This window comes from Gymnoscopelus microlampas (assembly GCF_963454915.1).
Source record: "Gymnoscopelus microlampas genome assembly, chromosome: 5".
Classification (NCBI taxonomy): domain Eukaryota; kingdom Metazoa; phylum Chordata; class Actinopteri; order Myctophiformes; family Myctophidae; genus Gymnoscopelus; species Gymnoscopelus microlampas.
The window spans coordinates 38,663,910-38,678,049 of record NC_139942.1 but is presented as its reverse complement, the minus strand read 5'-3'; the positions used below and the strand labels follow the sequence as shown (position 1 = coordinate 38,678,049).

At 42.5% G+C, this 14,140-nt stretch overlaps 2 protein-coding genes across 2 annotated transcripts; one reads left to right on the top strand and one right to left on the bottom strand.

Annotated features, from left to right (window-relative positions):
* The first annotated feature begins 3,238 nt into the window (after positions 1–3,238).
* On the top strand, positions 3,239–5,482 carry LOC311045334 (transcription factor Jun-like). Its single transcript, XM_084057175.1, has one exon. The coding sequence runs from the start codon at positions 3,572–3,574 to the stop codon at positions 4,667–4,669; it is 1,098 nt and encodes a 365-aa protein (XP_083913301.1). The 5' UTR covers positions 3,239–3,571; the 3' UTR covers positions 4,670–5,482.
* Positions 5,483–6,033: 551 nt separating this feature from the next.
* On the bottom strand, positions 6,034–12,771 carry tada1 (transcriptional adaptor 1). Its single transcript, XM_084057875.1, has 8 exons — positions 12,684–12,771; positions 11,772–11,863; positions 11,606–11,671; positions 11,194–11,288; positions 10,058–10,270; positions 8,555–8,706; positions 8,282–8,438; positions 6,034–7,736 (listed from the first exon to the last, which is right to left on the bottom strand). The coding sequence occupies exons 1-8, from the start codon at positions 12,755–12,757 to the stop codon at positions 7,584–7,586; spliced, it is 1,002 nt and encodes a 333-aa protein (XP_083914001.1). The 5' UTR covers positions 12,758–12,771; the 3' UTR covers positions 6,034–7,583.
* Positions 12,772–14,140: the final 1,369 nt, after the last annotated feature.

The following is a 14,140-nucleotide window of genomic DNA, read 5'->3' as shown; positions in this document are numbered from 1 at the left end:
AGCTGTCCAAAGGAAAATGCAAAGCAATTGACATTGTTTGGGCTAAGGATGAATAACAAACCTAAGCAGCTGAACAGGAAGATAAACAGATGGTTCTTCACAAACACTGAGAGGAGAGGACAATGTTTGAAATATCATCTCCTCTCTCTCACACACACACACACACACACACACACACACACACACACACACACACACACACACACACACACACACACACACACGCTCTCTTTCGCTTTGTTTGTTGTGACAGGGTGGAAGAGAGAGAAAAGTAGGAAGAGAGACATAAGAACAAGCAGGAGAGGGTGTGGCAGGCGGGCAAACAGACACAGAGCAGCAAGTGAAAAAGAGACTCTCATTCCACGCTGGGTCTCATCTAAACAACACTCTGTTGACAACTCAACACATGGAACATGTCTCTCTTTCTCTCCATATTTTTGCTCTCATGGAAGGGTGTGTTTCCACGATCACCGGTCCCACCCCTGTGCAACAAAGACAGGCCTGTTGCGAAGCGGGCAGAGCCAAGTCTTGATTAGAACACTGCCTGCAATGGAAACAGCTGGCTGAGTGCTTGGATGGAGGAAGACAGTGTTATCGAAAGGTGACCCATCGGGCCAGCACAGGGGAAGTGCGGACAGAAGAACAGGAAGCGCGGCTGAGGTCAGCGGTAGTTTGATGGGAAACTTCATGGTTATAAACACAGGTGTACTGCAGAGAGGGAGGGAGGTGGAAAGAGAGGGAGACAGAAAGAGAGAATTAAACCCTGGCTCAGAATCTTTAATGCATATGGATAAAACATATTTGTATATCTGTCAAAATGATAAGATATAGTAAAGCTCAAGAGCTTATTTCCATTGTGGTCCTTTGAGTGTGTGTGTGTGTGTGTGTGTGTGTGTGTGTGTGTGTGTGTGTGTGTGTGTGTGTGTGTGTGTGTGTGTGTGTGTGTGTGTGTGTGTGTGTGTGCGTGAACGTGTGTGTGTGTGTGTGTGTGTGTGTGTGTGTGTGTGTGTGTGTAATTGCGTGCGTGTACGTGTGTGTGTGAGTATGTGTGTGTGTGTGTGTGTGTGTGTGTGTGTGTGTGTGTGTGCGTGCGTGCGTGCGTGCGTGCGTGCGTGCGTGCGTGCGTGCGTGCGTGCGTGCGTGCGTGCGTGCGTGCGTGCGTGCGTGCGTGCGTGCGTGCGCGTGTGCGTGTGCGTGTCTGTAAACTGAGTGCCACAAAACAACTACAATAACAAAAACAACTTGGGTATATGGAACCTATTATAGGGCAGAGAGTTGTGGGGGCCATTGGGGAAGCCCTGCATGTTGAATTCTGCAAGAATATCCTCAAAGAACAGCACTGCATGCAGAGATTATAGGTCACCTCAGCCAGCTATTATAACTAAATTAACCACAAAAGTAACCGCATTAACCTTGGCGTCCCTAATACTATGTTTCAAGCATTTTCAAATTTTCAAATTTTCCATGTTCCTAACATGCAGGTCTTTTGTTGTGGGAAGGAAACCACATGAACGTGAGGAGAACATGCAAACGCCACACAGAAAGGCCCTAGTCAGGTTCTTATTACTGAACCACTCCAACAAAACTCCTTTTTATTGGGAGAGAATTCAACAATAAGTAATACTGCATTTTAGCTGCACTTTCACTAACGAATGATTGCTAGTGAATAACTTGTTCAGCATCAAACTATAAAACCTGTGTTTTTGTATCATATTATATATTTTTTGTCAACAATAAATTTGATGTCTACTTGATCAATCATTTTGTGTATTGTACCTTGACAATTGTAAGCATTCTCTTCTTGCAACAGAAAAGCATTTTGAATTGAGAGCTTTTGTCACAGTTGATTATTTAACTCTATATTCTTTTAAATAAATGCTATGTGGAGGGAGCAGCAGCTGAGTGTTTGTGCGCGTGTGTGTGTGTGTGTGTGTGTGTGTGTGTGTGTGTGTGTGTGTGTGTGTGTGTGTGTGTGTGCGTGCGTGCGTGTGTGTGCGTGCGTGCGTGCGTGCGTGCGTGCGTGTGCGCGTGTGTGCGTGCGTGCGTGCGTGCGCGTGGAGGGGAAGGGGGTTGTACATCGCTTTGTTGGAGGACAGGAAACGTTCCGAAACATGCAACCACTGAAATTCTACTACTTGCTGCTGCTCCTGCGATGCAAAGACAAGTATGTCATCTCACAACCACTGCATGAGCTGACCTCAAGCAGCCAGCCACCACTCTGTCTGGAGCTGTGCTCTGTTAACTTATTTATAGTTGGTTTGAAGAGAATGTGTTGAATAATACAAAGGGGGAGGCCAGACAGACAGACCGGACTACAGTGTACCAGTGGTGGAGAGGACAATGGCTGCTCAGAGCCTCTTGAGCCACTGTAGTGCTGTCTTACATCAACCATCGAGGGCCCTAAGGTGAAACAAAATGAACACTGTTAAACAATAGAAAATGATGCCCCCCCCCCTTAAAAAAAAAGAGGTTAATATGCCCTGCATAGACAAAACATGTAATTTTGGTCAATTTGAGTAAAGGATTGCTGAACAGGGAAGACTTGACACTCTTTAACATGACCTTTATGTTTACAAAACAAACAAGGTAGCCAATATATATTTTTTAATAATAATGATAAAATAAATATATATACTATATATATATATATATATATATATATATATATATATATATATATATATATATATATATATATATATATATATATATATATATATATATATATATATATATATATATATCATCCTTTTATTTTATAAAAGGATGATTCTTCAGTCTTTGGGTATATCTTTTACAATTAAAATAAGACTTATTTTGGGTAGATAAACAGCCTACCTTTTTTATATTGTATATTGATCTGAATGATCTCAGACTTTAGTCACCCTCTGACACAGCACACAGGCACAGAGGGAGAGAGAGAGGGATTCAACATTAGAATAAAATGGACATTAAACAGACCATTTTGGACAGTGTGCTCTAGGCTGGTATCATAATTGAGCGGGTAACTAAATATTCAAAAACACTACGTAATCCCAGAGTACACCGCTCCGCTTTATGCATTACCTAATCCCATAAAGCATCGCGGGAGGCGGGGTTATGTCTGGTTGTCGGAGCAACGTGCATGTCATTACGGAATGCACCGCCCAGCAAGTCATCTTGGACCAATGAGGAGCCGTAGAAATGACATCATTGTTATTTTCAGTGGAGCTGCAGCTTAGAAGTGGATAAAGTTCGACTCCACGTTGGAAGTGATCGAAAGTAGCCCTACACCATACCGCCTAGGCGCTGGCTACACTTATTAGGTGAAAAAAACATATACGAATAGATATTTTAATTGTTACACTGACGGCAATCGATTGTGGAACTTTTTTTTTGTCGATGGTCACTATTTTATACACAAAAAGAAAAGTTTCCTGGGACACAGAAAGTTGCCAACCGAGTTGAACTTCAACAATAGGTGGACTCTACCCAAAAGCGGTTACTGGACACTAATCTGTATCTCTGAGAATATTTTAATGCGTGGACTTTTGAACGAAAGCCTTCCCTCGAGAGAATAAAGGACATTTTTATGCCGACAAAGATGGAAGCGACGTTCTATGACGAATCTGTCAGCGGCTCCAATACTAGTTCTCAGCGCGACGGAATCATGGGAGGGTACGGATTCAACATGAAGACCCTCAAGCAGACCATGACACTGAACCTAAACGACCCGAAGCACTTCAGACCCCATCTGCGCTCCAAGGCCATCGACATCCTGACGTCTCCGGACGTGGGCTTGCTGAAGCTGGCCTCGCCCGAACTGGAGCGGCTCATCATCGCGTCGTGCAACGGCCTGACGACCCCCACCCCGGGCCCGACCCAGTTCTTCTGTCCCAAGAACATCACGGACGAGCAGGAGGGCTTCGCCGAGGGCTTCGTGCGGGCGCTGGCGGAGCTCCACTACCAGCAGCACATGCCGATGCCCCCCGGTGTCAGCTCTGACGCACAGGGCGCAGACGCGGCGGCGCCCCCAACCAGCGGTGGCGGCGACGACGACGACATGGCCCCCGCGTCTAGTGTGTCCGAAGACGGCATACCACCCTACAGCTGCACTGTGCGCGCAGAGCCACCGGAATACACTAACTTGGGCACTTCCACTTTCAACCGGGCCGTCAACAGCAACAGCAGCTCTGCGTCGGCACCTACCGGCGCCGAGAGGCACTCAAACACAAGTTACCCCAGCGCCGGGACGGGGGTCCCGTCCCAGCAGCAGAGCCACATCATGGACCCCCTGCTGGCCGTAGCGGCAGCACAGCAGCGCGGCCCTCCGCGGCACCATCATCACCATCACCATCATCACGCGTTCAAAGAGGAGCCCCAGATTGTGCCCGAGATGTCCGGCGACACGCCGCCGCTGTCCCCCATCGACATGGAGAGTCAGGAGCGCATCAAGGCGGAGAGGAAGCGCATGAGGAACCGGGTGGCCGCGTCCAAGTGCCGCAAGAGGAAGCTGGAGAGGATCTCTCGCCTGGAGGACAGGGTCAAGAACTTGAAGACCACGCACACGGAGCTGGTTTCCTCCGCCAACGTCCTGCGGGACGAGCTGGCCCTGCTCAAGCAGAAGGTCATGGACCATGTGAACAGTGGCTGCCAGCTCATTCTGACGCAGCAGCTCCAGGCCTACTGAACTGAGCTGCCAACATACACACAGTTCAATTTAACTCTGAGGGTGTACGAATGGAGCCGAATGGATTCGGTTATATTATATGGCAGTGGTTCTCAACCCTTTCAGGCCGTGAGTGGCCCCCGAAAAGAATCATATTTGAACTGCATGGGGACCCCCATCCCACCCTGGTAAGCACTTGGAATTGTAGGAGTTAAGGCATTTGGGGACCCCCCCCAAAAGCATGTGGAGACCCCCCTGGGGGTCCCGACCCACAGTTTGAGAACCACTGCATTATGGAACCTAATCCATTCGGTTCCGTTTGTACACCACCCTCGCTCAGTGTTACAAGTGTGTGCAAATGGCAGTAAACATGAGACATTTCAGTACGTGTTGGGGACCAGAAGAACCGGCGACAAAGAAACTTTGTGGGCCAGTGTGTGACAGTGTAGCAACAAGACTTGCACAGCGAGTCTCTTCCACACTGTCCCAGAGCAGCAAGTTATTATGTAAATAGACTCGAGTCTAGCACTGTGTTTTCTCACCAGCAGCGACCATTTGTACAGAGTATCAACAAACACAACAATAAATGAATAAGCAATGCTTCACACCTTTTACGCAAGGACACTGACTGACTCATAGGAAGGTGTGTTGCTTTATAACTGACAGACAGAACAGCCTTACTTGTTAATTAACCCTTTACATCGATGATGCAATGTTTTGTTTTTGTGATATATAGGTGTAACATATGTTAGACCTTGAAATAATACTTTGTAATACGATTTTTACGTCTTTTTTGAGCACTTCAGAATTGTACATATGATAAAATAAAAACGTTGGACATATATACATGCGAGTACTTGTCTCTATTTGATAAGACAGCATTTCAGGGCTTATAATAAGTAATAATTAAAGGAGGGAGTACAGTACATTCAGTGTTTGTTGTTACGAGCCATTGGGGGCGGGCGGGACAATGAGTCACTCCAGTATAGTGTAATGGTTGGGGACTGCGCTCTGATTGGACAGCAAGGTGTCGGAAATAAGCAGCTAGCGAGCCCATATATGGCAAGAGCGCTCTCAAGGGGCGTTACTTCCCATGAAGGGTGGGTGTGCCTAAAATACTGCAACCCGCTAAAGCAGTTTAAAGACACATAGCAGTGATTCCTTGAGCTCTCAACTCAACCTCAACTCTGAACATGAAAATTATCTAATATGTGCCATTGCCTAAGCAGTACAGTAGATGTACAGTAGTACATCTGCTATTGCCATGTGTTAGAAAATAATGCTAAGTGATAACTAAGTGAACTCAACACTTCAACAGCAAAGATACATTTTGTTATCTGGTAAAGTAATGTACAACACAGAACAATCATGGAAGTAAAATAATACAATATAAAGATTTTTTTAATGATATTTAACGTTTTGTAAGAAAAAAAAGACAATAGGGTACGAACAGCCTATATACACTGGTATGGTTTAGGTGCACCCGATGCTGTGCTCAGTTTAAGTTGAACATGCATCATGTGCATTACACAAGACAATAAAAACACCATTTAATGTCGATTTCATCCACATCATCAATGATGCCGCTTCACTTTCTTAAATATGCCAGCCTTAATCCTGATTTCTAAAATTGATTGTTGAGACTGGCATGAAGCTGGCTTTATGTGAAACTACAGGTATATTGGACCATTTAGTTGGTGACGATATTATCACTGTGTGTGTACTTATTGTTTTCTCTGAACAGAGTAGAGCAAAGGTATGCTGAGAAATATGACCTTGGAGAACTTTGAGATGACATCCAGAATGTTGTCAAACTACACAGACACAGCGGGTCAAAGCTATTGCTGGAGTAGGAAACATCACCATCACAATTCCACGCTACACAGACAGCAGCGTATGATTTCATCAGAGCCTTCACAAGAGGAGAACAAGTCATGCTTGACTGAGCCATGTCTAACAAACCTGATGAAACACTGGTGTTTCACTTTGCAATGTTTTAAGAAAAATGTGTAAACATTTATCAGGTGATAACATGGATAACGTTGCAGAAATGCTGCTCCTTTCAAGCTTTATTTTTTTTATTATGCCGGTCACAAACACAATTTAGATTTCCAACTTTATAATCGACATGTTGGAAGGTTTCTACTAACTGGCCAACATCATATTAATCACCATTATATAGCTACACGGTTCTCATAGTGGGGTCTGGGAACCCCAGCCAGGTCCTTAAGTGGGTTCCAAGGTGTCCCCAGCTAAAGCACTGATAGTTAGGAACCAAAATGTCCATTTGGCATCTCAGTTATTGTTCAGTCTTTACAAAGTAAACCCTGGTTTATGCATAGTTGTGCGCCAGTGCCGTGGCCCGAAAATAGCTGATCTACAAGTTCACAACGCGTCACAATGCAAGAGGTTGGGAGCTTGTAGATTGGCTATTTCAGGTGTGTGACGCAGCGTTCAACCAAGTATAAATAGGGTATAAGGATTGTAGTTGGCATTGCAACCTCTTATACCACTTCAAAGACACCTTCAAACTAACACAGAGTCCAACTAGGACCACAGAGACTTGGATATCCCAAAATTCATCGACCACTTTCATTATTTTGCCAACCAACTGTATTTTCAGAATACAACATAGCTGCCAATATGTGGTTGGCTACCAGGCAGAGTGTATCTGGTAGAGTAGACAAACCTACCAGCCAGAGACAACATTTACCAGACTTTTGTTAGTGGTTGGAGTTTCTTACCCATCTGTGGTATAAAGTCTTTACCCTCAATATTCAAACAATTCTCTATCCGTCTGTCCATCGGGGGATGTGTTTTTTGTGGTGTTTTCAGGAATTGTGTTTTCTTTTTTGGAGGCGATACAAAGTCCCACTCTGTTCTCCTGTGTTCCCGATCCCACCCCTGCTCTGTCTTTCGTCTGTACAACCACATCTCAGCTGACGAGGATGCCATCCTTTGCTGCGAGGCGTTGACGGTGCACGTGGTCCTGCTCCAACTCTTCGTGGCTGGGGTGCCACAACCGCGCCAGGATGCGCTCCATGTTCAGGGCGTACATGGTATGAGAGGGCATCACGTCATGGTGAACCTGTGTGGGGATAATGACACATATGATGGAAGGATTGTATTTAGGTTTTTATTTCATTATTATTTTTGCTCTGTTTGCGACAGTGCAGAGAGAGGAAAGCGACATTGCACTCAACAAGGGAGTTGTACTTATGGTCAACTGCGAGAGACCATATTAAACCTATCCTCCACAACCTTCACTGGTTCCCGGTCAAACAAAGAATCCACTTCAAAACACTACTCACCACCCACAAGGCACTGAACCATCTGGCTCCCCCCTACCTCTTCGACCTCCTCAAACGTTATCATGTCCCTTCCCGCTCGCTCAGGTCTGGTGACGCCAACCTCCTTGAGGTCGCCAGGACCAAGTACCGTAACCGTACCTGGGGCGATAGAGCTTTTGCTGCCCCAACCCTGTGAGGTTGGGGCAGCAATACTCTCAGAGAAGCCCCATCACGCTATCCCAGACTCCCAGTACTCCCGAAGCGTTTCCATATATAAAAAGGGACATTTTTATATGTAACATGTCAATAAATGAGATTCCACTGAGAATAAAGTTTGCCTCACCTGTAACGCTTCCAGGAGATCAAACATGCTGATTGGAGGGAGTGGTGCTGGGAGACTGTCACCAGAACAAGCCAATAGGAGAGCGGCTTGCTGTTCGGCCTCATCAGGCGAGACCTGAGGTGGAGGGCCAGCAGGAAGAGAAGCGCTTGGAGGCGGGCTGGGCGGGAGAGACAGACAGACACAGGGAATTAATAGATGAATTGGGAATTAATAGATGAATCAAACTTAACATTGAGAGGAGTCAGCAGATGGAAGTTGTGACGTTGCCCATACCATTCTGTAACGCTCTGGTAAGCGGCGAGGCTGTTCTTCAGATAGGGCTGCGGCGTGACGTCACTACCAAACGCATACGGGAAGTGACCGTCACGTAGCCTGTAGGCCTTCCTCCGCATGACAACAGCTGTCAGGACATCTTTTAAGTGGTGCTGTAATGATAACAGAGCATCAAAGTAAGATCAGCCACACCTGACCTGATGTAGTCATACAAGTAGACAGAACAAGGCAGATCATCAATTCAGCGTCAAGCAAGTGTACACAGACCAACTACACACATTACAGGCAAATCACACATGAGTGCATGCCACACACACATTTTACAAAACCTACAGACAGTGGCACACATAGAAACATGTTTCAAGGCTACTAGTAGTCAGGCATGCAAACTGGTTATAGATGCTAAGGTGTGAAGAATCAGGATGCTAGGGTTGATGTGGTTAACCTCCAATTTCAGGTAACCACCTGCTTCACTACAATGCTTAATTTTCTCCTATCTGACTCATTCTGAAAGTAAACCACAAGACCTGCTTAGTTGACTCTGCCAATTTACGCGCATCCAAACACACTTTCACTTTGAATAGGCACAGGCAGCAAAATGTCAAAGATGCAGTGTAGCCAGCAGCCTTCTACTCAGAGCGGACATACAGGCCCGCAACCGCATCACACTCTTTCGCTTTGAGTAGGCATGCATCACTCTTTCGCTTTCAGTCTAAATTGGATTTGCAAAATCATGCATGCATTTCTTATTCTAAACAGCGAATTTCACAGAAATGTAAAAAGTTTGTACGCCTGGTTAGGGCTGGGCAATTAAACGAATCCAAACCGATATATAGAACTAATAATAGATTTAATTGCTTACGTAGGTTGATTAATTGAATAATCGAGAAGCAGGTTTATTTAGTTAATTTACTTTAATTTCTTATGTCGACAAATCGACTAGGAATGATTATGGATTTTGGTGATACGATTATAGTGAGAGGAATAGCCTCAAGAAAATAAAACTCAACCAGTGTTTGTGGTCATTCGTTCAGACAATCCTCGATGGAGGTGCATTCATGCGTAACTCCGCATGCATCCACATTTTATATCTGTGCGACTCCCAAAGCACCCGGAGGCTGCACTGAAAGTGTGTCATTTTTACATCACAAGAAGCTTGCGACCACTCATAAATGAACCACAGTTTAACATTACTTTCTTAGCAATTCTATCAATTCATTGAGATTTCTTTTAATGAATCAACTTAAAATAGCCGATCTAAGAGCTCACGACGTGGCACATTGCAACATGTTGTGAGCTTGTAGATCTGCGCTTTTCACAATTTACAGTCCTACAGACGAGTGGTTTTCAAGAAATCTAAAATGGGGAAAATAATTCCCCCAAATCTATTTTATTGAAATAGATAATTATTTTAAATAATCTAAACCAAGTAGTTCGATTAACTGTTACAGCCCTATTCACTGCACCCCATCAATAGGGACACCTGTACACGCATACACACACCTCCACAGCATGGACCATGGAGCCGACGGCGTCCTCTGTGACGTTATCCAGGCCCAGCTCGAAGGCGGCCACCATCATGCGGGCCTCCAGCTGGCCCCGCGTGGGCAGCAGCAGCGTGTGGGCGCTGAGACGCAGCTCCTCCTCCTCGCCACCTACCTCCCGCGGGCTGAAGGGCTGGGCGGCACTCAGGGGGTTCTGGGGCTGGAAGCGATGCTATAGGCACATGCAGGGAATAGGCACACCTTTAACCATTTAACCCACTAAGACCTGAGGCCGATGCTACAAATGCCTTCTAAATCAGTAGTTCTCAAACGTTTTGATGTCAAGGACCCCCAAATTGATATATATATATATATATATATATATATATATATATATATATATTGCAGCGGACCCCCCCCCCCCCCCCCCCATCTAAAGATTTGTTAAAAAATGCAAAATTATTCAAAATGTTTAAAACACTTTCAAGATTTGTTTTATAAATAATTATGATAGTTATAACCAATCTGTATGGTGGAATATGTTAATACAATATAACTAGCACATTTGCAGTGGTTGGAGGTGGTCTCCCTACTCTTTCATTGAGGTCACCTACAGTACTGCACTGTTTGACAATCTTGTCAATAAATTATTATTATTTGAAGCAGATGGTGCATAATCTATCCCTAATTTGGGCATGTCAATTTACGAGAAAAAACGTTAAAAACAATACATAATTTCTACAATAGTTCAAATAGATGTACAAGCTTACATCTATTTGAACCATTTATGCACGACACCATTGCCTGATGCAGTATAAAATAAAATAGAAATTCACTTTCAGATAAAACAAACATTAAAAACGTATATAAAAATAAATGAAAAGTAATGGAAAAATCACAGCCCCTCACCTATTAGAATGGCCTTGCGTGAGGGGGCCGTGATTTTTCCATTACTTAATTCTTTTTTTTAAATATTTGTTTTATTTGAAAGTGAAATCTCTCTTTAAGTGGTTAATTGATACATTTAACATTTTGCTTCCTGATTATTCGATTAATTGAAGTAATTGATATAATAATTGCCAAGAACATAAATCGATGGTTGCAGGAGCCCTACTTAAGATGACACACTTTACCCCAACATTGAGGAGAACTTACATCAAATTTTTGTCGAGAAGAGAATTTCTTCTTTCCTTTTGGTTTGCCTGGCTTTGAGGCAGAACCAGGTGTCCACGGTAAAGAGCCTGCGCCATCTAGAGGACAAACAAAAAAGCATTAATGCAATACACTTATACTATTTATGTCGTTCAGTAGTTGCCTGTGCCTGTACACTGCCAGTACCCTTGAGTTACTGTATGTTACTTTTTGTAAACTTTTGTTTCATTCTTAGGTGTATCACAGCACTTTTCTTCTGATTTACACTGAAGGGTGACGACCACTCCAGCTAAGATGTTGTACAGAGATAACAAATACAACACTGCAGAGCCTACGGGTAAAATGTAACAACTCATACCTGTATATTATTATTGATATTAATAATATTGTGTTGCTTTCAGAAAACATGACCTACCTGGCGTGGAGACAATGATTTGGCAGCGTGTGAGAATTGCCAGGAGAAAATCATTGTGGATGTGAACTAAGAAAAGAAAAAAATAATATAATTAACAAACATTATTGGGGGAGTAAGATTAGTCACTGTAACAAAATGTTGGTCTGTCTGCCTAGTGCCTACTTACCATTGTCCTGTGCCAACAAGCGACGTGCCTCAATGTCAAACTCTTCCTTACTGATCTTCTGTTTGAACCACAGTTTCAAGTTTGCCCAGTAGCTGCAAGGAAAATCAAAGTAGACAACACATTTAAGTTGACGATTAATTGTCACAAATAACAGCGATTAACGATTTAATTGTGTTTTTGGCATTGAACATTGGAACATTGCAATTTTAATTTCTGTTTCGTTTTTTATTTGCATAATCACAAATGACACGGCAGATATATGACAAATAACTTAATTATACAAATAAATTACTGACACATTTAAAAATGGTATACTTTCGTAAAAATAAGCTTGTAGATCTGCTATTTCTGTACTCCACTACATCTCAAAGGCAAATATTATACTTTTACTACACTACAATTATTTGAAAACTTTAGTTACTAGTTACTTTGTATATTTTAATTATTATTACAAAACATACATTAACCTACATTAACCACTTCAGCCCTATATACATTTCAGCCTTTTGAAAAAATTAATAGCAGATCAACAAACTCAATGTAGATGCATTGTGAGCGTGACTTGTACATCTGCTAATTTAATAAGATTGTTTATACATTTGAAATGTGACATTTTGCTTAATGAGTATTTTATACTTTTGGTACTAATACTTACAGTATTCTATTAATACTTTCACCGAGTAAAACAATGTGAGTACTTCTTCCACCACTGTTATCATGAGCCAGTCATTAACATAGGAAACTCGTTCAGACTGCTGCAGACGTTGTTAGCAGCAGATGCATGATTAGCATTAGCATGATGCTAGGTGGTCTCAACAGTCTCCAGAGGATGAACAAGCAACGAACATGCATGGCGAGAAGTCAAGATCATCATCAGCAACCATATATAGGTATTATCAATGATGTACTTACTGCTTAACATTGTCTCCTATGGCATCGGTTAGGTTCTTCTTTGCAATCTCCAGCTCACTAGCATGGGCTGCCATTTTTGTTATGCGCGTACGAGTGACGCAATCATTTAGCAACGGCTCCCCTCTTCTTAAAGGACCATGCCGTGTTTTTTGCTTGTTTTTATCATCAGTGGTGGAATAAATACTCACATGTTTTACTTAAGTAAAAGTATCAATACTGCAATGTAGAAATACTCTGTTACAACTACAAGGAGAAGTCTGGAATTCAAAATGTACTTGAATAAAAGTACAAGAGTATCGGCATCAAAATATACTTAAAGGACAACTTTGTTTTTTTACAACCAAGGTTTATATTTTAGCTTGTAATTAAAGTAAATAAATGATGAGTGTAATTTTTTTTTCTTTCTATAGTTTTAGCATTTTTTTGCGATATTTTTTACAGTGGGCGGGGGCATTCTGTCCGGTGGCTAAATATGCCTTTTTTTACACAATAAAAAAGGTCCGGCTGTCTGAGATGGCCAGATGTGAGTTATTGGGGGCTAGAAGAGCTACTGTAAATAATAATAAAGAAAACGCCGGGTTAATGTGTTAAAAAAATACATATTTAGCCACCGGACAGAATGCCCCCGCCCACTGTGAAAACACTGTAAAAAAGATTGTGAAAATTGCTAAAACTATAGAAAGCAGTAAATTTGAAATTTTTAACACTCATCTTTTATTTACTTTAATTACAATCTAAAACATAAACATTGGTTGTAAAAAACCAAAGTTGTCCTTTAAAGTTCCAAAAGTAAAAGTAGTCATTGTGCAGTAATGTTTCATTTCACAAGTTCAAAATGTAAAAAAAAAATCTCTTGCAAATATTGAGTACATGTATTTAAGTTACTTTACACCACAGGTTTTTATCCTTACGTAGAGGCTTATTTGTGATGATAATAATTCTCCATCTATTTGCGAATACAATGTCAAGTCCATCACATTAGTAATGTAACGTGTTATATATTGTTGACCGCTTCCTTCACCCAAATGCACATGCAATGCGAGGTACGGAATATCAGCCGTTTTAGGGCTAATGTGCACAAACACATTTATGCCAAATCGTGGATTACACATTAATGTAAGGCAAGGATATTTTCTAAATCCTAATGTAATGTCCATAATAATAAGGTGCTCAGATACTGAGAGTAGTAAACGCATTTCACCACTAGAGGACACTAGAGTATACAATACGTACTGTCAAGTCAGGGCTCCTCCTGTAGATATCTGAAGACATAGGAGGTTGAGGTTTTCAATGGTTCTGTTGTCTCGAAGAAAGAAAGAAAGAAAGATTGATTGATTGATTGATTGATTGATTGATTGATTGATTGATTGATTGATTGATTGATTGATTGATTGGTTGGTTGGTTGGTTGGTTGGTTGATTGGTTGGTTGGTTGGTTGATTGATTCAACCAACCACA

What these genes read in the sequence shown, in the direction of transcription:
- LOC311045334 (XM_084057175.1), top strand. Translation starts at nt 3,572, where the DNA reads ATGCCGACAAAGATGGAAGCGACGTTCTATGACGAATCTGTCAGCGGC.
- tada1 (XM_084057875.1), bottom strand. Translation starts at nt 12,757, where the DNA reads ATGGCAGCCCATGCTAGTGAGCTGGAGATTGCAAAGAAGAACCTAACC. An exon ending in CTTGTTGGCACAGGACAATG is followed by an intron (nt 11,672 to 11,771) that starts GTAAGTAGGCAC and finishes TTCTTTTCTTAG; the next exon opens with TTCACATCCACAATGATTTT. An exon ending in AATCATTGTCTCCACGCCAG is followed by an intron (nt 11,289 to 11,605) that starts GTAGGTCATGTT and finishes TTTGTCCTCTAG; the next exon opens with ATGGCGCAGGCTCTTTACCG.